At 41.2% G+C, this 21,703-nt stretch overlaps 1 protein-coding gene across 6 annotated transcripts in view; it reads left to right on the forward strand.

Moving 5' to 3' along the window:
- Positions 1-21,703, forward strand: part of TP53BP1 (tumor protein p53 binding protein 1) — a 146,692-nt gene that overhangs the window by 55,255 nt on the left and 69,734 nt on the right. For all 6 annotated transcript variants that reach the window (XM_089676392.1, XM_089676394.1, XM_089676395.1 and 3 more), the window contains exons 2-9: positions 167-354; positions 2,622-2,712; positions 4,128-4,215; positions 5,921-5,994; positions 9,450-9,587; positions 11,613-11,685; positions 17,574-17,755; positions 20,742-20,850. In XM_089676392.1, the coding sequence (XP_089532518.1) occupies positions 175-354; positions 2,622-2,712; positions 4,128-4,215; positions 5,921-5,994; positions 9,450-9,587; positions 11,613-11,685; positions 17,574-17,755; positions 20,742-20,850 (935 nt within the window). In that variant the 5' untranslated portion in view covers positions 167-174. The remainder of the gene's footprint in view (positions 1-166; positions 355-2,621; positions 2,713-4,127; positions 4,216-5,920; positions 5,995-9,449; positions 9,588-11,612; positions 11,686-17,573; positions 17,756-20,741; positions 20,851-21,703) is intronic.

Here is a 21,703-nt window from a genome sequence, read left to right on the forward strand (position 1 = left end):
GAGTTACCACAATGCAGCCTGGTAATATTGATGACCTCTAGGCTGATTTAGGTAGTTTCCTCCTGTATTCTTTTTTCCAGCTCAATGTCTTCCTGCTATTGTCTATCTCACTCCAGTCAGCCTTGTATGTCTATGACTTACTCTGTACTGTTATGGGTATTTCTAGGAAAGAAGATGGACCCCACAAGGAGTCAGTTGGACTCGGACTTTTCACCACAAGACACACCATGTTTGATTGTTGAAGACTCCCAACCAGAAAGTTTGGGGACAGAAGATGACCTGGATCGTGCTCGGTTTGGACTGCTTCCTCAGCATCTGTCAAATCTACAGTCAAATGTAGAAAGTCCTGTCTTGGTATGAGTTCTACTTCATTTACTCTGATTGTGTTCTACAGTTTAAAGGTCGGCTCCACCCACAAATATATTTCTGTCAAGTTTCTTTGATGTCCAGTTGAGTCACATTTTTTATTGCACAGATGACCTGTGTCAAGCTAATGTCTGAAAGAGTTCTTAATCTTCAGAAAAGTGGAGAAAAATTATACTGACAAAAGAACACCGTCCAAACGGAGAAAACCCTAAGATTCCTCCATCCATGCTTACACAATGCAGATAGACTTGTCTCCTACTACGAGTATTGTGTTTTGTGAGATGGACCTGCCAGCTCTCAAAATACCTGTACAGCGTCTGCACATTGGATGCAGGTGCTGTTCGGATGACCGTTTTCCACTTGGCTACTTCCATGTTTCAATTGAGGGATCTGAGACGTGAGGGGGCCACCCACCAATGTTGGCCAGTTCACTGGTAGAAGCTTGGTCAGTATATGACCTGTTTGGCTGGCAAGATCTCTGACCTCTTCCATCTTAGGCTGGCAAGATCTCTGACCTCTTCCATCTTCGGCTGGCAAGATCTCTGACCTCTTCCATCTTAGGCTGGCAAGATCTCTGACCTCTTCCATCTTAGGCTGGCAAGATCTCTGACCTCTTCCATCTTAGGCTGGCAAGATCTCTGACCTCTTCCATCTTCGGCTGGCAAGATCTCTGACCTTCCATCTTCGGCTGGCAAGATCTCTGACCTCTTCCATCTTCGGCTGGCAAGATCTCTGACCTCTTCCATCTTCGGCTGGCAAGATCTCTGACCTCTTCCATCTTCGGCTGGCAAGATCTCTGACCTCTTCCATCTTCGGCTGGCAAGATCTCTGACCTCTTCCATCTTCGGCTGGCAAGATCTCTGACCTCTTCCATCTTCGGCTGGCAAGATCTCTGACCTCTTCCATCTTCGGCTGGCAAGATCTCTGACCTCTTCCATCTTCGGCTGGCAAGATCTCTGACCTCTTCCATCTTCGGCTGGCAAGATCTCTGACCTCTTCCATCTTCGGCTGGCAAGATCTCTGACCTCTTCCATCTTCGGCTGGCAAGATCTCTGACCTCTTCCATCTTCGGCTGGCAAGATCTCTGACCTCTTCCATCTTCGGCTGGCAAGATCTCTGACCTCTTCCATCTTCGGCTGGCAAGATCTCTGACCTCTTCCATCTTCGGCTGGCAAGATCTCTGACCTCTTCCATCTTCGGCTGGCAAGATCTCTGACCTCTTCCATCTTCGGCTGGCAAGATCTCTGACCTCTTCCATCTTCGGCTGGCAAGATCTCTGACCTCTTCCATCTTCGGCTGGCAAGATCTCTGACCTCTTCCATCTTAGGCTGGCAAGATCTCTGACCTCTTCCTCAGCCACTGTATAGAATAAACACATTAATAAGGGATTCAAGCTGTACAAGAGTGGCACTTTTGTCATAGCCAACTGGGGAAAGTTAGACACCGTATTGGGAAATTCTCTCTATTAACATCTTATGAGAGGATTCAACCCACCACTGTGGTGACTTAAAGATTAACTTCAGATTAAAAAAAAAACAAAAAAAAAAAAAAACATCTTCCAATGCAGAAGCTGTGATCATCCATAGAAATGTTATTGTTCAGATGTCCTATTCAACTTTGCACATTCGCACTGCAGCCCCATAGGTTGTACTTAATTCCCATCAACTGTAAATTGATGAAACGAGGCAAAATTCAATTAGTCTATGGGGCTGCAGGGTGCATGTGCACCTTCTATGGAAGGCGGGTTTATTTAGTTTTAGATATAACTAAATCACAGCTCTGTAGTTTAGTTATATTTATAATTGATGTTTCTTTCATCTATGAGCAGCAGCACTTAATAATTCATTTTATTAGGTTCAGGCGCGGGTTTATTTTGTATTATATTTATTTAGTTTTAGAACTGTAGTTTTAGCAGCTTGTGTGTCAGTAAGTGAGCATATTTCACACACAAATAATAAAAAAGAGGGTGGGAGTGGGGGACAGTTGGGCTACTTGCACACTAGGCGTTTAGCCCATGTCTGTCCCCTCCTGGCATTTTGTGCTACCGGAAGGCACAGGCACTTATCATTTAGGTCATCTGTTTAACTTTCTCAGTTTGGTCTGTTAAGTATAAAATGATGTCTATCTATGCCTAGAACAGATGTAAGCAGCTCAACTAAGTATAAATGTCTTGTGTTTTTCTGGAACCTCTACATGTTTGAGATTTAAATTTGGCTAGAGAATAATATTCAAAGTGACTTTTCTGTTTCTTCTAGGAGTATGTACAAGGTTGTCCAAGCAATAAACTTTCTTTTGGTGATAAAGAGTGCATGGAAATAAATGAGCTTTCTAAAGAAAACCATAAAGGTAACCTGCCATTTTGGTAACGTAGGCTGAATGCATTGACTTGCAGTTTCTAAACCAGCAAGCTTTTTTTTCTTGCATTTCGTTGATGGAAATATTTTGTTTTTCAGGTACTTATATAGTGCTGTCAATTTACGCAGCGCTTTACATATATATTGTACATTCACATCAGTCCCTAACCCGTAAGGGGCGTACAATCTAAGGTCCCTAACTCACATTCATACATACACATACTAGGGACAATTTAGACAGGAGCCAATTAACCTACCAGCATGTCTTTGGACTGTGGGAGTAAACCGGAATACCCGGAGGAAACCCACGCAGGCACAGGGAGAAACTCCAGGTAGGTGGTGCCGTGGTTGGGATTTGAACCAGCGACCCTAGTACTGCCAGGCGGAAGTGCTAACCATTTAGTCACTGTGCTGCCCATGAAATGAATGCAGTCAGACCTGGAAATTGTATATGTAGTTGAAGAAACTGACTTAGAAAAGGTAGATAAAAGCTGTGGTGCTAGAAAAGGGTTCTTCTGTGTCATCCCATTGCCCAATGAATACAATTAAAAATATTTATTAATCACATATAAAACCATTTATAACTCTGCCCCTTGTTTCCTCCCATGCTAGTCTCCAGGACTTCTTCAGAGCCTCCCCCATCCTCTGGAACGCTCTTCCCCAATTTATCAGGCTATCACCTACTCTGCCCACTTTTAGGCGATCTCTGAAAACCTCTCTTCAGGGAAGCCTATCTAATGGAATCTTCTATTCCTTCTACCAGTCCATCCCCACAGTTATTACCTTTTTGTACCACCAGCCTCTTCCTCTTAGATTGTAAGCTCCAAGGAGCAGGCCCTCCTAACCCTCTTGTATTGTTGCTGTATTGTCTCCCTTTATTTTGTAAAGTGCTGAGCAAACTGTTGGTGCCATATAAATCCTGTATTTTATAATAATAATCCCACTGTGACACATCTCTTTGGCTGGATGCACATGCTGGTAATCGTCACCGCCCTGGGGATTCCTTGGATGATATGTCTGTGTGGTTCCTCACATGCAAATCTTTTTTTTTTTTTTTCCCCAAATATATGTATGGAGGAAGAAATGGTAGTATAGCCAGTATATACTGCATTACATAATTGGTTTGACTTTAAGGGTCTTGTTTATATCATCCCATTCTGATGTGTTGCTTTAAGGCCACAGATTTGTTTTTGATACTTAAAGCACCAGCACACATGGATGCATCATTTTCTATTTTTGATCACCTTACCATATATTGTGATGTGCTGCAACACAGGTGGGTTGGCTTACCTTTTCGAATGATTGGCAGGACAAGGCACCTAAAAGCAGAAAACCCTTATTATATACCTTTTTAGGCAATTTTTAAACAAAAAATGCACAATTAATAAACACTTGTTGTTACATTAGATTCAGTGGAACCAATGAACACACCAGGAGGGGCTGCTGCGCTTAGCCAAGTGATTGAAAGAATTCCATGCCCAGCCAACACAATCAGGTAATCTGTCTTTTTGAAAGCAACTACATGCTTGGTTGAAATGCATATTTGAGAACAGTCCTGTCTGCCATAAGTGTTCTATTTCTGTTCAACCAGCCTTGTGATCTCGATTGCGTCCTAAGTGGCATCGCCAGGATGGTGATATCACATTTCTTTGCTGCAGTTAAAATGTAACCCAATATTTTTATTTGTTTCTTTTTTCCCATCAGCCCCATGCATGCTTTGTGGCCATGAGGCTTTAGCTGTGGTGCAGCAAAAGAGAGCATTTCCCATTAGGCAGATTATACCGCCTTCAATCTCACCCCGTAGAAATGAATAGGGCTGCACTGTAACCACGTCTAATGGATGCAGTTGCTACACGATGGAGAGATTTCAGCGCGAAATCCCTATTTGAACAGTTGTGCAGAAGACGGGTTAAGGTCTCTGGCTATGGCCACTCCCCACTGATGCGTTTCACTCCATGGACCTCAATCATAGAATCGTACCTCTATTGGTCCATTCACAGAGGCGCTTGATTGATGTAGTTTGCGGAAGTCCATAGAAGTCTATTGGGCGGCTGCACGGACAGAAACGCTGTGTTCGAAGATGACATGCTGGTGCGTGCGGGTCTCCAATCTCACTCTGTGTGCGTTCAGGGACCTGTACCCGCATGTCATTGGAACACAGCAGCTCTGTTTGTGCAGCCACGTGTCCCAGTAGACTTTTATGGATTGTTGGCACAGAGGTGCAACACAACACCTGTGCATCCCATGCCGGGAAGACACAGACCTGAATTGGCACACAGTCAATTGCCCCTTGTGTCTACACCCTATGATTAAGCCCTAGAGGGGTGCAGTGCTTTAGAGGGGAGAGACCACAGGAACTTTTAGTAAGCCAGATTATTGAAAAAAAAGTATATAGAGTGACATCAACCTTGTATGACTCTTCCTGGACTATTGTTGTATGTTTGCAGAGCAAGGGCCTATGCTTGGGCTTGGTGACTGATCCCCTTGTAAACCAGAGAGGCAAGTTGGGGATTTGAATGGTGCTGGTCTTTGGCCATTCTAACAAGGATTTTAGCATACACTGTTGAAAAGTCCTACTTTGCTGTTTGTTTAAATGGACAGACAGATTTCATTCATTTCCTGTAGTGTTGAGTAGGGAGTTCTTTGCCACATTGCCATTTTTGGTGATGGTAATAGGGAAGAATGCTACAAAAAAAAATGTCCAGGCAATCTCATGACCAGCAAGTTACATTTCCGGAGGTGTTCTTTACATAGATGGTATACAGAGCGAGCCCACTGTAGTCCGTTTTCAAGGAGGCTCTTTTTATTTATTTTTTTTGGAGGGGAGTTTTTAGAAATAAGACTATAATAAAAGAAGCATACAAACAATGTTTCTCCTTTCCATGCACTTCTAGTGCAAAATATGTCCTATCTTTCACAGTGTATAAAAACATAGTTGAAACCTCCTTTGACCACTATAACCTCTTTAACAGGTCTGTATGATTGAGGTTATTCAATTTTTTTTTTGTTTCTTTCGTTAACCTTTTTGATTTATTTTAATTTGTTTCATACAATACACATATTTGTACATGAGTAGCAGTTGGTGATAATAAGATTTTACTTACATTATAGTCCTGTGGCTGCAGTAATATTGTGTTTTGAACTCTTTGGATTATTTATGAATATGATGTCTGTTATAATTGTCTTTTTGTCACGTTCAGTAATTTCAACTGTGATGAAAGTATTGAACCTGAAGAAGCTGCCAAATGCTCCACGCAGTCACTTGAAGCTGAAGGTAAAATTACAAAAGAGAGAAGTTGTGTTCTGTTCAGTGCTATGATTTTTTTTTTTTTTTTTTTAGCTTTAGAGTTCTCAGAAAATTCTCAACCTAAAATACTGGATGTGTCATAAATTGCTCCCATTTGCAGGTAGAGGAAGCAAAGTGCTATTTCTGGTATTTGGTAAACTCGTTAAAGTAGAATTCCAGGTTTCACTGTTCTTTTGGGCTAGGCTCACACCTGTGCAGGCGGGACCTGCACCTCTTCCTGCAGCTGCAACAGCCTGTATGGTGAGACGCAGGAGCGGTAGGTGGGTACCATTTTAATCCTAATGGAAGGCTTGCATTTCCCATATGGGCTGCGATTCCAAAAAGGAGTGCAAGACTTTTTCCCCGCGTTTCAAATGAATAGCCTGCCGTGCCCGTCAAACTGCAGCTGCACAACTGCATAGATGTACACCTAGGCCGGGTGTCGGCAACCCGCGGCTCCAGAGGCGCATGCGGCTCTTTTTCACCTTGGCTGCGGCTCCGGAGCACACTGCCCACCAGGTGACAGGCAATAGGGCAGCAATGGGCAAACTACGGCCCGGCGGACCTTTTAATCCAGCCCGCGGAGCTAGGCTCCTCTCACAGTCCGCCCTGAAGACCGGTGTAGCATGAAAATCTGTCTCCTATGAGGATCTGTCCCCCTCGACGTATCTGCGCATGTGCCGGAGATCGCCGATCGGCTGCTAATGCCTGAAACTGGCACATGCGCAGATACGTCGAGGGGGACAGATCCTCATAGGAGACAGATTTTCATGCTACACCGTAACGGCGCGGGAACACGGCGAGAGGAACGCACGGAGCAAAGGTAAGTGAATTGACACAGGGGGGACTTGGGGACTTAATATTAGGGATGAATTAATATGGGGGATGAATTAACCCTTTCAATACCGTGCAATTTTACACCTTCCTGCCCAGGCCATTTTTCAGGTTTCAGCGCTCTCACACTTTGAATGACAATTGCGCGGTCATACAACATTGTACCCAAACTAAAATTTTATCATTTTCTTCACACAACTAGAGCTTTCTTTTGGTGGTATTTAATCACCGCTGGGGTTTTTATTTTTTGCTAAATTAACAAAAAAAGACCAAAAATTTTGAAAAAAAAAACACATTTTTCTTTGTTTCTGTTATAAAAGTTTACAAATAAATAATTGTTCTTCATAAATTTAGGCTGAGATGTATTCTGCTACATGTCTTTGGTGAAAATAACCCAAATTAGGATGTATTTTTTAGTTTGTAGGAAAGTTATAGAGTTCACAAACTATGGTATAGATCTGAAAATTGATCAATCCTGAAGTACTAACAGCCAATCTAATATCTTGAGGTCCAAGAATGTCAGAACAGTACAGATATCCCCCAAATGACCCCTTTTTGCAGAGTAGACAGTCCGACGTACTTCATAAGAGGCATGGCGAGTTTTTTGAAGTTGTATTTTTTTGTCATAATTTTTCGGAAAATGAAAAAATTAAAAAAATGATTTTCACTATTTTGTTTTTTTACATACTGTCACCAGTGCAGTACAGCGTCATCATATAACTGGCATGGCGGTGAACAGCGACACTGACTGGTGACAGTATGAAAAAAAAAAAAAAATATATATATATATATATATATATATATATATATATATATATATTTTTTTTTTTTTATTATATTTAATTTTTTATTACATTTTTTTAAATTTTTTTTAATATTTTTTTTCATATTTTACTATGACCAAAATAGTACAATGTTACCATAGTAACATTGTACTACTTTGGGGAAGTGATCAGTATTTTTTTTTTTTTACACAATTTGCTTATAGCAAAGAATTACTTTGCTATAAGCAAGCATTTACCTGAATGAAATCGATTCATTCAGCTTTTTTTTTTTTTTTTTTTTTTTTTTGTGCTTAGCTGTGGTTTGGTCACAGCTAATCACATGACATGTGCATGTGATTAGCTGTGACCATTCACAGCTAGGCACTAGTATACAATGGATGGCATCATGAATGAAGCCATCCATTGTATACAACTGTCATGTGACCTGCTGTGATTGGTCACAGCAGGTCACATGGTACCGGCAACAGGAGCCGGTACTCGGATCTGTCATCGGCCGTGTCCGAGGTGCACGGGCGGTGACAGATCGCACTGCTGCGTCGCTCTGCAACCGCGCATGTGCGGGAGCACGCCAAATGGTGTGCACCCGGAATACAGGAGCACATTTGAAGCCGCCAAACGGCCATTGGCCGGGCGGCTAATGGTTAATATGGGGGATGAATTACTATAGGGGGGATGAATTACTATAGGGGGGGATGAATTACTATAGGGGGGGATGAATTACTATATGGGGGATGTATTTTCAGTTTTAAAAATGTGGCTCTCAAAATAAATTTCAATCGTGGTTTTGGCGAGATTTGGCTCAGTTGAAAAAAAAAGGTTGCCCACCACTGACCTAAGGCTATGACTGTGATTATGACGATATACTGTGGCCCTGATTAACCCTTTGCTTACTGGGCCCTTAAACCCCCTTCATGACCAGAGCGCTTTTTGCAATATATGCAGTGTCGGATTTGTTTTAAATGTTGCAATGGTTTTGCGGCTCCCAGTCTTTTTTTTCCCTCTCGGAAACGGGTCCAAGTGGCTCTTTATGTCTTAAAGGTTGCAGACCCCTGACCTAGGCTTAAAGTAGAAGTTCACTTTTAAAAAAAAAAATAGATGCACTTTTTTTGCTAGTAAAAAAAAATGTGCATTTATTTACAAAGGGTTGCACTAGCGATCAGCAGATCGCTGGTGCCATGCAGGTCTCCAGCAGACTGTCAGTTTAAACTATCAGACAGTTCAACACTGACAGGAAGACTGTATGAACAGCGCCGTGGTGGTTCATTGAGAACTACAAGCCAACAAGTATGTCAGTACTTGTAGTTCATTCATTCACAAAACTCTGTGAATGAAAGTTGCAGTCGTGTGGGTGGAGCACTGCACGAAATTGTGCTGATTTAAAATAACTGACAGCTGGTATGGGGAACTTCTCCCCATACTGCTACCACAGCGATTGGGGGAGTATCAGGCAGCGGCTGCAGCAGTGGCACCCTAAAAACAGGTGGAACATATAACATGTTCCCAGAGGTAAATTTATCCTTTAAATCGAGCAAGCAGGGCCTTCTGATTTCTCTTGTACCAAATTGTACTATAATGGTAATGTCTGCCTTCATTTTGTAAAGCGCTGCGCAAACTGTTGGCGCTATAAAAATTGTGTATAATAATTTTGTTTGGGCCAAGCTGGCCCAAACAACTTGGTTCCATTAAATAATGTGGCTGTTGTGTGCTCTATAATATATTGTAGTTGCATAAAGCTGGTTGTTCCCGATGCTGACTTGTAAGGAGGGGGAGGGAGCTAAATACTTGTGTAATGAACAGATATCTGCTTTTTTAATTTCTTTTTAGAGTTTGGAACATCTCAACTCACATTTGGGGCACTAGAGCTATCACAGAGCCAGGATATAGATAGCCAGCACTCAAGAACTGATGATGAAAGCAGCGTACCACACCCTAAACCTCAGACACTTGAATGTATCCAAGAAGGTATTTTACTTTTTTCTTATTTTCCTTTCATACCTGTACTTGCATTTTATTTTGGGCAAGAAGTGTAAGGATTTGTGAGCAGCATATAACATCAACATTTTATTTAGGACCTGAACTGTAGAAGTATTGCCCAGAAAGGGTGAGTATAGGACAAAGAACTAATCACCAGTATTTTATGTTTCTTTTTCTTGCCTGTGTGAAAGCAGCCATTTTGGTAGAGTATTAGGTCTTTGCTTCCTCATGTCAAAGTTGCTATTCTGATGACTGTTGATGTGATAATTGGTGGACTGATTATCGGGAAAAGTAGGAGAATTGCAGAAAATACTGATCCACATGTCAAGGAATGCCTGAACGATTCATTTAATCAGCTAAATTGATCGTTTTTATCGCTCGAACCACAGTGCCTACAATAGCAAAATAATTTTGTAAAAATAATTTAACGGACTTAATTATTTTGAGTTAACTTTAGCCAAGCAGAATTCTTTGGTGTGACTATATTCTGGGTCTGTTGAAAATAAATATTTATTACAATAAATCACATACACTGCTAAGAGTTTAATAGGTTGACATACTAGAATTTTACAATGATTTGCTAAAGCCTTGATATATCTATTGGATTAAACTAAATATTTAATTTCCCCATTTATAGATCTTCTAACTTGATTTGTTTTTTTTATAACAATCCGCTGTATTAAAATTACCAGGTTAAGTTTGTCTAGAGTTATGCCAGTAAGGCAACTGAAAATAACTAAATTGTGGGGTGTTAGGAGACCTAATGGGGGTAGCAAGTCAACCAGCATGAAATACTTGCACCTAGAAAAATTAATAGTAAATATGGAAAATATAATTACCCTTTACAATGACTTTTTTTGGCCAGACTCTTCTAAAATGGCTGCCACCTAAATGGCATCTAGTTAGGAGGGAGCTGTGTGTCCTAGATTCGGTAAGGTGTCAGATGATGGCCATGTGTTACCTTTGATTGTGAAGTCTGATGTGTAATGGTCGTGTCCAGATGAAGTGATTTCAGATGATGAGTGTCCTGCTGATAAGGAGTCTAGTTCACATGATGTGTGTCTGATTTCCTTTGATTTTTCTGATGGTGTGTGAGGGTCATTCAGATCATGAGTGTCCTCAAGTGTACTTGACTTGTATTGTTATATCGTGAAGACAATATAGTAGTATAACATGCCAGAGAGTGGCCTAGAAGGTGTAACCCTATTCCTATTGATGGATTTGTTTAATTCTTACATGTGTTTACTTATGCATTCTCTCCTTTGGCAACTAGGTGGCATACTAGGATAAAAAATGTCTATCCTGAGTTTAATTGGAAATTTCCTGGTGATGAACCCTCTATATAATTTATAAACCACTACAATTATGTCAGTTTCTCTAAAATATGTAAAACGCCTTGGAGAGTCTGGTGACTTGCTATTTTATGGTAGCATTTAAATGTAAAATTTTAACTATAAGGAGGTAGAATTTTATATATATATATATATATATATATATATATATATATATATATATATATATATATATATATATATATATATATATATATATATGATTTTAAATATTTGTTATAAACATAGAGGAAAGGAAAATAAATAAAATACACGTACGTACGTATACTTAAACTACTTATTTGAGTATGGCTACGGTATCATACACATAGAGTAAAAGTAATGCTAGAGTTCAGCTTTTTGCATACACTGAATAGACTGGGTAAATTGATAGTCTTTACACTGTTTATCATTGTTTTGAACAGGCTGGTATTCCATTCCCCAACCCCCCTCACCCAAGTATGAAAACTGAAAATGTCTTAAAATGTGTTCTGGAGTAACACATTTTTGGACTGTAAATACATAAATAAAACTGGGTCATACAACAATGCTCATAATGATGTATATGGAGGTTTCTATTACTTGGTATATGCCTTCTGAGATCCAGTGTTATGTGAAAACCTGTTGCTGGATTGTTAATGTGACTTGAAAGATTCCATACTGTGTTACTTCTCTACTACAGAGCCTGAAAACGATGGTGCTGAAACATATGAAAAAGAGAAGGTTACAACTCACATGGATGAAGACCCTAAACGGTAAGATATTTAAACTTCTAGAATATATCTAGTGTGGTTTTGGGACACTTGTGAAGTAGAAATGAATGGGCCACATGCTAGTGCCATCACCATTGTTAAACCAACTTTTATATTAAAGTGATACTGAAGTCTTGTGTTTTTTTTTTCTTTGGAAATAACAGACATGTCTATACTTACCTGCTGTGTGTAGTGGTTTTGCACAGAACAGCCCGGATCCTCCTCTTCTCAGCTCCCCCACCGGCGCTTCTGGCCCCTCCCTCCTGTCAGGTGTCTGCATAGCAAATAGCTTGCTATGGGGTCACTCGAGCAGGCGTGCTCCCAGGCTGCTGCTGTGCGTGTCCAATCACACACACAGCCACAGCTCGGCCCCACCCCCTCCCTCCTGTTTGGCTCACTGGTTGTGATTGACAGTAGTGGGAGCCAATGGCTCCTGCTGCTGCCTCAGCCAATCTGGAGTGAGAGTCCTTGGAGACATTGCTGGATCAAGAGGGGGCTCAGGTAAGTGTTAGGGGGAGCTGCTACACACAGAAGGTTTATTACCTTCATGCATAGAATGTATGAAGGTATTGGAAGCTCTTTTGTTAGACTCTGATCATGCTAAATTAACAGCTAGTTACTATATGGCCGTGGTGCCTTGTACTTCCCAGCTACCTGGGAGAGCCAGGGACTGCTGGTCTGCCCTTGTGCCAGAGTTGTCAGAGCAGCAGTGGATGAAGGTGCCTATCTCCCTGCCATTATTGCTTCTACGGATGGATGATTCAGTTACATTATTTATCCATTATTCATCAGGCGTATTACACCCTTGCACGGTTATTCAGTATGCGTAAGCTAGACTCTGCATTATGCCACAAATTTAAGTGGCTTGAAGGTACTTTTTTTTTCAATATGCTTTGGGATTGCCGCCCTAAGGTGAGGCATTTTATGGTCTCAGGAGTTTATAGTGGGCGATTTTGGATTCCCGAACATATGCAACACTCTTATGCCTCCTGGGAGTCATTGAGGATGAAGAGATGAGTAGTACAATGAAATTATTTCTTAGACTCCTCTTTTTCTATGTCCATGAGCTTATTGCTGGTTATATGGATATATATATGGAGGTGGATATATGACGAGCCTATAATCCTGATAATGTGGAAGCGGTTGGTTAACTCCGCCCTTCCACTCTATAGGATGATATATGAAGTTCTTGGTTGTCCAAAAAAGTTTACATAGGTTTTGGTTTCGCTGGGAAGGCTCCTCAGTCACTCTGGCTGGGGAACCAACTGACTGAGTACATCTGGTGTGGGATAGAGGTAGTGAAAGGTTTCATTTGCAGAATATCAGATTGGAAATCATCTTTGTAGGAGTTTTGTATAGTTCCTATACAATTTTTTTGTGTTCTTTTTTTGGTTCTCTTGGTTTAGTTGAAGGTTAATCTTAAAAATGTTTGCTAGACTGAAATGTATAACTGAGCTATGAGCTTCTCTGTGAGTACTTAACTGTAATGATGTCTGCTGACATGTTTGTTATTCATAAGCGTGTTCTCTTATTCTGGTTAATATGATTTTTATGGCTCTGGCTTTGTAACTAAATTTGTATGATATGTGTGTTCTCTTTGTCTGGCAACAATAAAAATCTTTAAAAAAAAAAAAGAATACATGAAGGTAAAAAACCTTGAGACTTTGGAACCACTATAAATACAGTCAGGTCCATAAATATTGGGACATCGACACAATTCTAACATTTTTGGCTCTATACACCACCACAATGGATTTGAAATGAAACGAACAAGATGTGCTTTAACTGCAGACTGTCAGCTTTAATTTGAGGGTATTTACATCCAAATCAGGTGAACGGTGTAGGAATTACAACAGTTTGCATATGTGCCTCCCACTTCTTAAGGGACCAAAAGTAATGGGACAGAATAATAATCATACATCAAACTTTCACTTTTTAATACTTGGTTGCAAATCCTTTGCAGTCAATTACAGCCTGAAGTCTGGAACGCATAGACATCACCAGACGCTGGGTTTCATCCCTGGGGATGCTCTGCCAGGCCTCTACTGCGACTGTCTTCAGTTCCTGCTTGTTCTTGGGGCATTTTCCCTTCAGTTTTGTCTTCAGCAAGTGAAATGCATGCTCAATCGGATTCAGGTCAGGTGATTGACTTGGCCATTGCATAACATTCCACTTTTTTCCCTTAAAAAACTCTTTGGTTGCTTTTGCAGTCTGCTTTGGGTCATTGTCCATCTGCACTGTGAAGCTTCGTCCAATGAGTTCTGAAGCATTTAGCTGAATAGGAGCAGATAATATTGCCTGAAACACTTCAGAATTCATCCTGCTGCTTTTGTCAGCAGTCACATCATCAATAAATACAAGAGAACCAGTTCCATTGGCAGCCATACATGCCCACGCCATGACACTACCACCACCATGCTTCACTGATGAGGTGGTATGCTTAGGATCATCAGCAGTTCCTTTCCTTCTCCATACTCTTCTCTTCCCATCACTCTGGTACAAGTTGATCTTGGTCTCATCTGTCCATAGGATGTTGTTCCAGAACTGTGAAGGCTGTTTTAGATGTCCTTTGGCAAACTCTAATCTGGCCTTCCTGTTTTTGAGGCTCACCAATGGTTTCCATCTTGTGGTGAACCCTCTGTATTCACTCTGGTGAAGTCTTCTCTTGATTGTTGACTTTGACACACATACACCTACCTCCTGGAGAGTGTTCTTGATCTGGCCAACTGTTGTGAAGGGTGTTTTCTTTACCAGGGAAAGAATTCTTCGGTCATCCACCACAGTTGTTTTCCATAGTCGTCTGGGTCTTTTGGTGTTGCTGAGCTCACTGGTGCGTTCCTTCTTTTTAAGAATGTTACAAACAGTTGTTTTGGCCACGCCTAATGTTTTTGCTATCTCTCTGATGGGTTTGATTTGTTTTTTCAGCCTAATGATGGCTTGCTTCACTGATAGTGACAGCTCTTTGGATCTCATCTTCAGAGTTGACAGCAACAGATTCCAAATGCAAATATCACACTTGAAATGAACTCTGGACCTCTTATCTGCTCATTGTAATTGGGATAATGAAGGAATAACACACACCTGGCCATGGAACAGCTGAGAAGCCAATTGTCCCATTACTTTTGGTCCCTTAAGAAGTGGGAGGCACATATGCAAACTGTTGTAATTCCTACACCGTTCACCTGATTTGGATGTAAATACCCTCAAATTAAAGCTGACAGTCTGCAGTTAAAGCACATCTTGTTCGTTTCATTTCAAATCCATTGTGGTGGTGTATAGAGCTAAAAATGTTAGAATTGTGTCGATGTCCCAATATTTATGGACCTGACTGTACGTGAGTAACGACATATAGTCTCTCCTGTCCACCTCCTGCTCCAACGCTTTTTACCCCACTAAGGGCTTAATCATGGTCTCCATCATTTTCAGTTGTGAAGTAGAAATGAACAGGCTGCATGATGATGCCGTCACTGATGTAAAACCAGCTTTAGTATATTAGAGCAGCCTTTCTCAACCAGGGTGCCTTGAGGTTTCTTCAGGGGTGCCTTGGCAAAATGTCTAAAAATTGCCCAAAACTTGTATAAAAGTCAGCGGGTGGAACAATCCGGCCTTTTAGTTACACAAAGCCACAGGTTTTCATAGTGCACTTTTATGACCTTCTAGCCACAGGCGTCCTGCCAATAACATCAGTTGATGAGGAGGTTGTCAGTTGCCTGCACAGCATCCTAGTTTGATCATCCCCTGCCCCTCTCCATCAGTGCTGGGGTCACATTAGCTCAGTGATGGAGAAAAGCTGACGGAGAAGAGAAACATTGGATTACTAGTCAGTACCAGTGTATATAAGTGTATTTGCTTTGAAAGAATAAATCGGCTCTAATGTTGGGTGTCCTACATGTGTGGGTGTTGCTGAGTTATATAAAACTATTAGAATAGTTTTTCACATTCTAGAATGGGGTGCCTTAAGACTTCATAATTGTAAAGGGTGCCTTGACAGAAAAAAGGTTGAGAAACACTGTATTAGAGGATTCATAACACATAGTCTTGCCTATATGGACAGAGATGGTCCGTGCATTCGCGGAAGTGATGCGGGTTTCTGCCAAAACCTAAAGACCTCTGCAGCACATCTTTGCATGAGAAATATCTTGCGGCAGAGGCAGCAGTGCCCGATTTGTCATTCTGCCCCGAGCCAGAACACAAAAAGGTTAGTACGCCTTTTTGTATAAAATGAAATGGCATTCAATTTTTTAGGAGGGGGGAGGAACAAGGAAAGCAAAAGATGCTCCACTATGTGTTGCCTGCTGCTCTTCCTAATAAGAAAAACTATGAAGATTTCCCTTTCAAGTCACTGAGGAATTCTGACATCCTCTGCTTTCTTGTTTTTTGCTATTGCCAGTATTGCTTAATATCACCTGCCATTTTTGGCAGCACACTAGGGTATTTGTTGTCGAAAATCCTGTTTTTATCAAATAGGCTTACATAGAAGCGTGTAGTGGTTTTGTAGATATTTTGTTTTGTTTACTGACCTTAATACAGGGTTTCTCAACCTTTTATCCTTGGAGGAACCCTTGGCATAAAATTTAAGATCTCAGAAAACACCTGAAATAATGTTCACATATACAGCTCCCAGAACAGTGGTGTAATCAGAGAGCTGTTGCAATATCATTTTTCGAAATTGCATTAAATATTACAATAAATATTAAAATGTACCTAAATAATATGAAACTTGTACTTGCTTATTTCTACACAGGTGCGCAGTTCTAGGTCCAAGGTGAGATAAGCAGTATACAGGGGGCAGCTGGGTGGGGTATAGGGAGGGGGTCAGGAGGGCACACTAAATGGGGGGGGTTAGGAGGGCTCATTATAGGGCCCTTTTTATATGAGATTAATTCTAGGTGTAATGTGGGATAAGCAGTATATAGGGGGCAGCTGAGGGGGTCAGGAGGGCTCATTATAGGGCCCTTTTACATGGGATCAATTCTAGGTCCAACTTGAGATAAGCTGTATGCAGAGGGGTAGCTGGATGGAGAAAAGGGGGTCAGGAGGGCACATTACTTTAGAAAAGGGCACATTGTATGGCCCTTTATATGGGATGTTGGCACATTACAAAGCACACAGCAGGGCACGTTACAATAGCAGAGGTTTCCTTTATATGTAGAGCTAGGCAGGGAAGTGGCTGTGATCAATCCTCTTCTGGCGCGCCGTTCCCGGCCGGCCTCTCCTCACCATCCCAGGTGCTTGTGGGTGTCATCACTTGGGATGGACAGAAGGCGAGGATGGACCAGCAGGGAAGACAGCACCAGAAGAAGACTGATCACATCCGCTTCGCTACCTAGATCTGCATGTGTTGGCAGAGGAGATATGATCTAACCATCAGCTGACTGCAATTGGTGGGTAGATTGTGGTGGAACCCCAGCTGAAAAACTCTGCCTTAATATCTCAAGAGGAAGATGAGCTGCATTATTTGGGTTAGGACTGAGGTTCTGAATCGGTGACCTACATTTGTCGAATGTTTAAAAGTGGATGTGATATATGGAATAGAAGATGTTCCAGAAGTTAGTTTGTTGAAACTTCTGGTGATTCCCAAACGAACTTGAATATCTTCATAAACCAAACCCTAACATGCTGAAATAATGCAAGGCAGTCAATTTGAACTCCTTGGTACCCTGTGAAAATTTTTTTTTGAGTACTAACCCTTCACTTGTTTTTAAATCTATTCTTATTATATTGGCAATCTTCCAACTTCCCTGGCTTTGCCCATATTGTTCATTCTCTCAACCCATCTACTGTATATAGGGACATGTCCTTGGTAACTTGGTTTTTGCAGTAATGTTTTTGTTCTGGTTTTTCTAGAGATCACTGTGCATCTTATCACAACATTCTTGCTTTTCTTTTAGAAATCAAGAAACAGGAATTGGTAAAATGTCTTGTAATGTAGATGAGAAAAACACATCCACTGCCTTAGAGGACCAGCTTAAAGAATCAAGTGTAGCAGAGCCATTATGCTCAAAGACTGAAGACGAAGAGATGGACGTCTCAGATCTCGCCTCCAGTCAAGAAGATATGTTTGGACACACTGGTATTACATGTGTTACTTTTATTTTGTTGCCTGCATGAACAGTAATGTGTTCAATATGGCATTAGGCAAATGTGGTGTCTCTGTAATCTGTAAATACCAAATAAGATTGTGGATTATTACTGCAATGAAAGCATTGTATCTTTGTAGTTCTATAAATTCCTTAATATGAAAATCACTATTTTTTTTTTTTCTCTTACATCATATGAATATATATATATTTTTTTTTCTGCAGTTTTCAGTCAATCTTGTATTTTGTCACCTTCTCTGGGTAAAACTATTGGTGTGGTTTTTGTTTTTTTTTTTGTTTTTTTTTTTCTTCTTTTATGTTTCCCCTGATTGTCTGGACTGCTGACCTGGTGCACGAAGTACATGCCCTGCTACATCACATACTGTCCTGATACACTTAATGGGCCACTGCATGTTGCTGACTGGTTGCCAGGAGATAAAAATGTTCTTTCTATTGGCAGCTTTTTAAGGACCATATGCAGGTTCCATCATTGTTCTGTGTAGCTGAGAGCATTTTTTTTTTTCCTTCTTTTCACTGGTGGAAACCGGAATTGAGACACCATTTGGTTACTGTTGACTACAGGAGGTTTGGACACTGGTAAACAGGAAAAATCGTAACCCCTCCTCTACTCAGAATGCCTTGGTTTTTTGCTAGTGCCCAGAAGGATGACATCTTTTCTTTAGCTCTGTCCAGGGACATAGGAATTTAATGACTTTTGATTTAGATTGCTGCCTACAGGAGAATTTTGGACATTGGCAAACAAAAATGAATGACCAGCTCTGTGTAACCTCTCTGCTCCCAGCCAGTCTTGGTTTTTTGCTAGTGTTCTAAAAGGATGGATACTTTTTCGCTGCTTAGAAAAGTCTAATCTTTCTTTCTACTAGTTTTTTTTTTTTTTTTTTTTTTTTTTTTTTCTTCAAGATGCTTTTTTTTTTTTTAGTTGATATTCCTCTACAAGCTGCTGAACTGGTCTCTAAATGCAGCTATACAGATCAGCAGCTCCTTGGCATTAGTTTTGCAGGGCCATACCTGGACCCTGCCAGATGAGTGCGGGGCTGGCCTGGAATGTGACCTTCAAGCATTGGACTCTGTGATTTTAATGCTTTCCAGACCACAGTGCACTAATTAGCTGCAGAACCGCTTACAGCTAAGCCCTCTACATGTGTTTTTGTTCTGGCTGAATAAAGCTTTTTTTTATGAAGAGTTTCACGGCCTTGTGTTTGATACACTGTACAGGAAACTGAGATGGGCTCCCTTGGACAGGCACCAGGCACACCAGAGAGCAAGGATAACGTAACTTTTTTTTTTTTAGTTCCTAATGGACAATGTCATACTTGAGGAATCACAGATGGCTACTATTACTCCCGGGCTTAAAGTGACCAGAGCAGCTCTCGTTGACTTGGTTCACATCACCTAAAAACTAGAGAATAAGTCTGAGGTTTCTGCTGGTGCAGTACTTGGCCAAGGCTCGCCAAGACCTTTCTGTTGCACCTGTTATTTTCTGTCGACCTCCAGAGACTGGAAGATCTGTGACTAGGTGTTCATTCCTCCAAAGCAACTCTCCATGCCTTACCCCTTTGTTGAGAAGTGGACTACTCCTTCTGTGGACTCACTTTCAGTGCCTTAACAAGGGGTTAACCATTTATTTTGATGATACACCTGGGTTCAAGCACGCCATTGACAAGTGTTTGGAGGCCCTCTGATTGGGCTAAAAACATCAAAAGGGATCCAGTGTGGCAAAGCATTTCAGTTTAAGCCCAAGTTTTTTTTCTTCCCAAGCAGAAACTACAAACTCTGTACACACTTGGTACGAGGGGGGAGAATTTTTATCCCAGGGAATTTTTCATGGGGAAAATCCTGGCCTTTATGCACTTGGGCCTGGATAAAGATTTGTCCCGAAATACCATAAAGAAGCTAGTCTCTGTGCTGGCAATCTTGATCCAGAAACCTCTAGCTTCTCACTATTTAAGAATTTTGTAAAGGGTGTCTCATGTGACTTCTCTTGTACACTCACTCTTGACTCCATGGGATCTAACGTTTGGTTTTCTCAGCACTTAAAAAAACCCAAAAAACAAAAAACACCTGTCAGGGATATTTTCTCTTTCGACTCACTCACGAGGTTGTGTTTCTTGTTGCCATCACCTCTGTGAGGTGTGTGTCTGAGCTAGCGGCTATGCCCTGCCTGTAATGAGACCTTCTTACATAGAGGTGTTGAGGCCTAGAGCCTCCTTTCTTCCTAAGGTGGTCTTGGCCCCTTGCCACAATCAGGACATTGTTCTTCCATCCTACTGTCCAGCTTCAGTTTATCAAAAGGAGATCTCTTTCAGTTATCCAGGTGAAGTTTGTGCTTGTCTACTTTACAGCCACTACTTCCATTAGACTGATTCTCTCTGTAAAATGAAAACAAGCCTCTTGTATAACCATTTTTAGTGGCTCAGACAGGTCATCATTCAGGCTTATGGGCTTAAAGTGATACCAAAGCTTCGCTTTGCTTTTTTTTTTATTGAATGGAAATGGTGCATCACAGAAAATGCCCGACTATCGCTTAACCTTGGAGGGAATTTATCTCCAGCCCTGAGCCTATGATTAGCAGTACCACAGGTAGCCAGAGTGTTTTCCTGGAGATCTGTGGAGGGGTCAGAGGGACCCCCACCCCTGTCCTTAATCTAGTTTAAGAGTAGGTACCCAAAGAACTACTTGCTCTCAGCCCGTAGGGCTTGAAGCCAAAGGTTACTAACCCCTATGAGCATTCTTTGCATGAAGGTGTGCCCCCACTTCTACAGGCGGAGGCTGATTTGTGTATCCAGATGGGTCCTTTTGGTAGTTTGACTCTCCAACATTTTGGTGAAGAGGATGCCCCATTTAGCCCACAGAATCCTCAGTGTTTTCAGGTTACAGAACATGAGACATTATAAATGGCTTATTTTTCGGGTTTGTGTCGGCATAAAAATAATTATTTTTAAATCTCTTCTTTTGTAGATGTATCTGTCAGTCCTATTGTATCCAAGATTGTCTCTACACCCGCTGAAAGCCTGCGCCTCCTGCATTTCTCTGGACAGGCCAGCCTTCCATCTGTCAGTGTCACAGAGTAAGTGATTCAATTTGACATCTTTATTTAATCACAAAATGTATACGGTGGGATTAAAAGAAAAGTATGGGGAAAAATTAATTTTTTTAATCATCATTGCTTCGGTCCGCTGTTCCATCTGTCCCTGCCAGCTCTGAGGGAGAGAACTCAGCAATCACATGATCTCTGAGTTCTCACCTCCGCTGTCACACTGGCTATCTTTAGAAGTCTTCTGATCTCATCACGGCATTTGGGGACTGATCTGTTCTGATTTCACTATGATTATTTAATTTATGCACAATTTTCGATTGACTATCACATATCATTATTATTATCATGATTTTTGTATGAAATGTTTTGAGCGCTGCACTTTTATTTGAACACTTTTTGAGGTGTCTGGTATCAAGGTATAGTATCCAGCTGCTATATATTGGTGTTTGTTCCTCTAAGCTCAGATTTTGGTTTATACTAAGATAGTGATGACTGACCGTGCTCATTGGAGCATTGGGCTGTGGAGGTGGGGAAGAGGCTGGCTCAGGTTTTCAGTGGCTTGCTGAGAAGTTGAGCCAGGTGCCCGCTTCAGACTTTGGGGTGGATCACGAACGTGGAGCGGCTCTAACATCAGCTGACAGCGGGATTCAACCCACTGTCAGCTGAAAAAAAGGTCGCAGGAATGCACAACAAACTGTACAAAAGAGTTTTGGCTGTACTTCTTTAATTTACTAAAGCAGTAGAGCATGTTCACTTTGCAAAGCTTATTTTCAGAACATTATCTAAAGTGTATGTAAAGAACTTTTTTGTTCTGTTTAAAGCCCAGCTCTCACTGCAGGAGTTAATAGCTCATTTTGTCTAGGAGAGATGAAAAACAACTTTT

This window comes from Staurois parvus, unplaced genomic scaffold, assembly GCF_062004578.1.
Source record: "Staurois parvus isolate SC_StPar_1 unplaced genomic scaffold, SC_StPar_1.0 ptg000168l, whole genome shotgun sequence".
NCBI classification, from domain to species: domain Eukaryota; kingdom Metazoa; phylum Chordata; class Amphibia; order Anura; family Ranidae; genus Staurois; species Staurois parvus.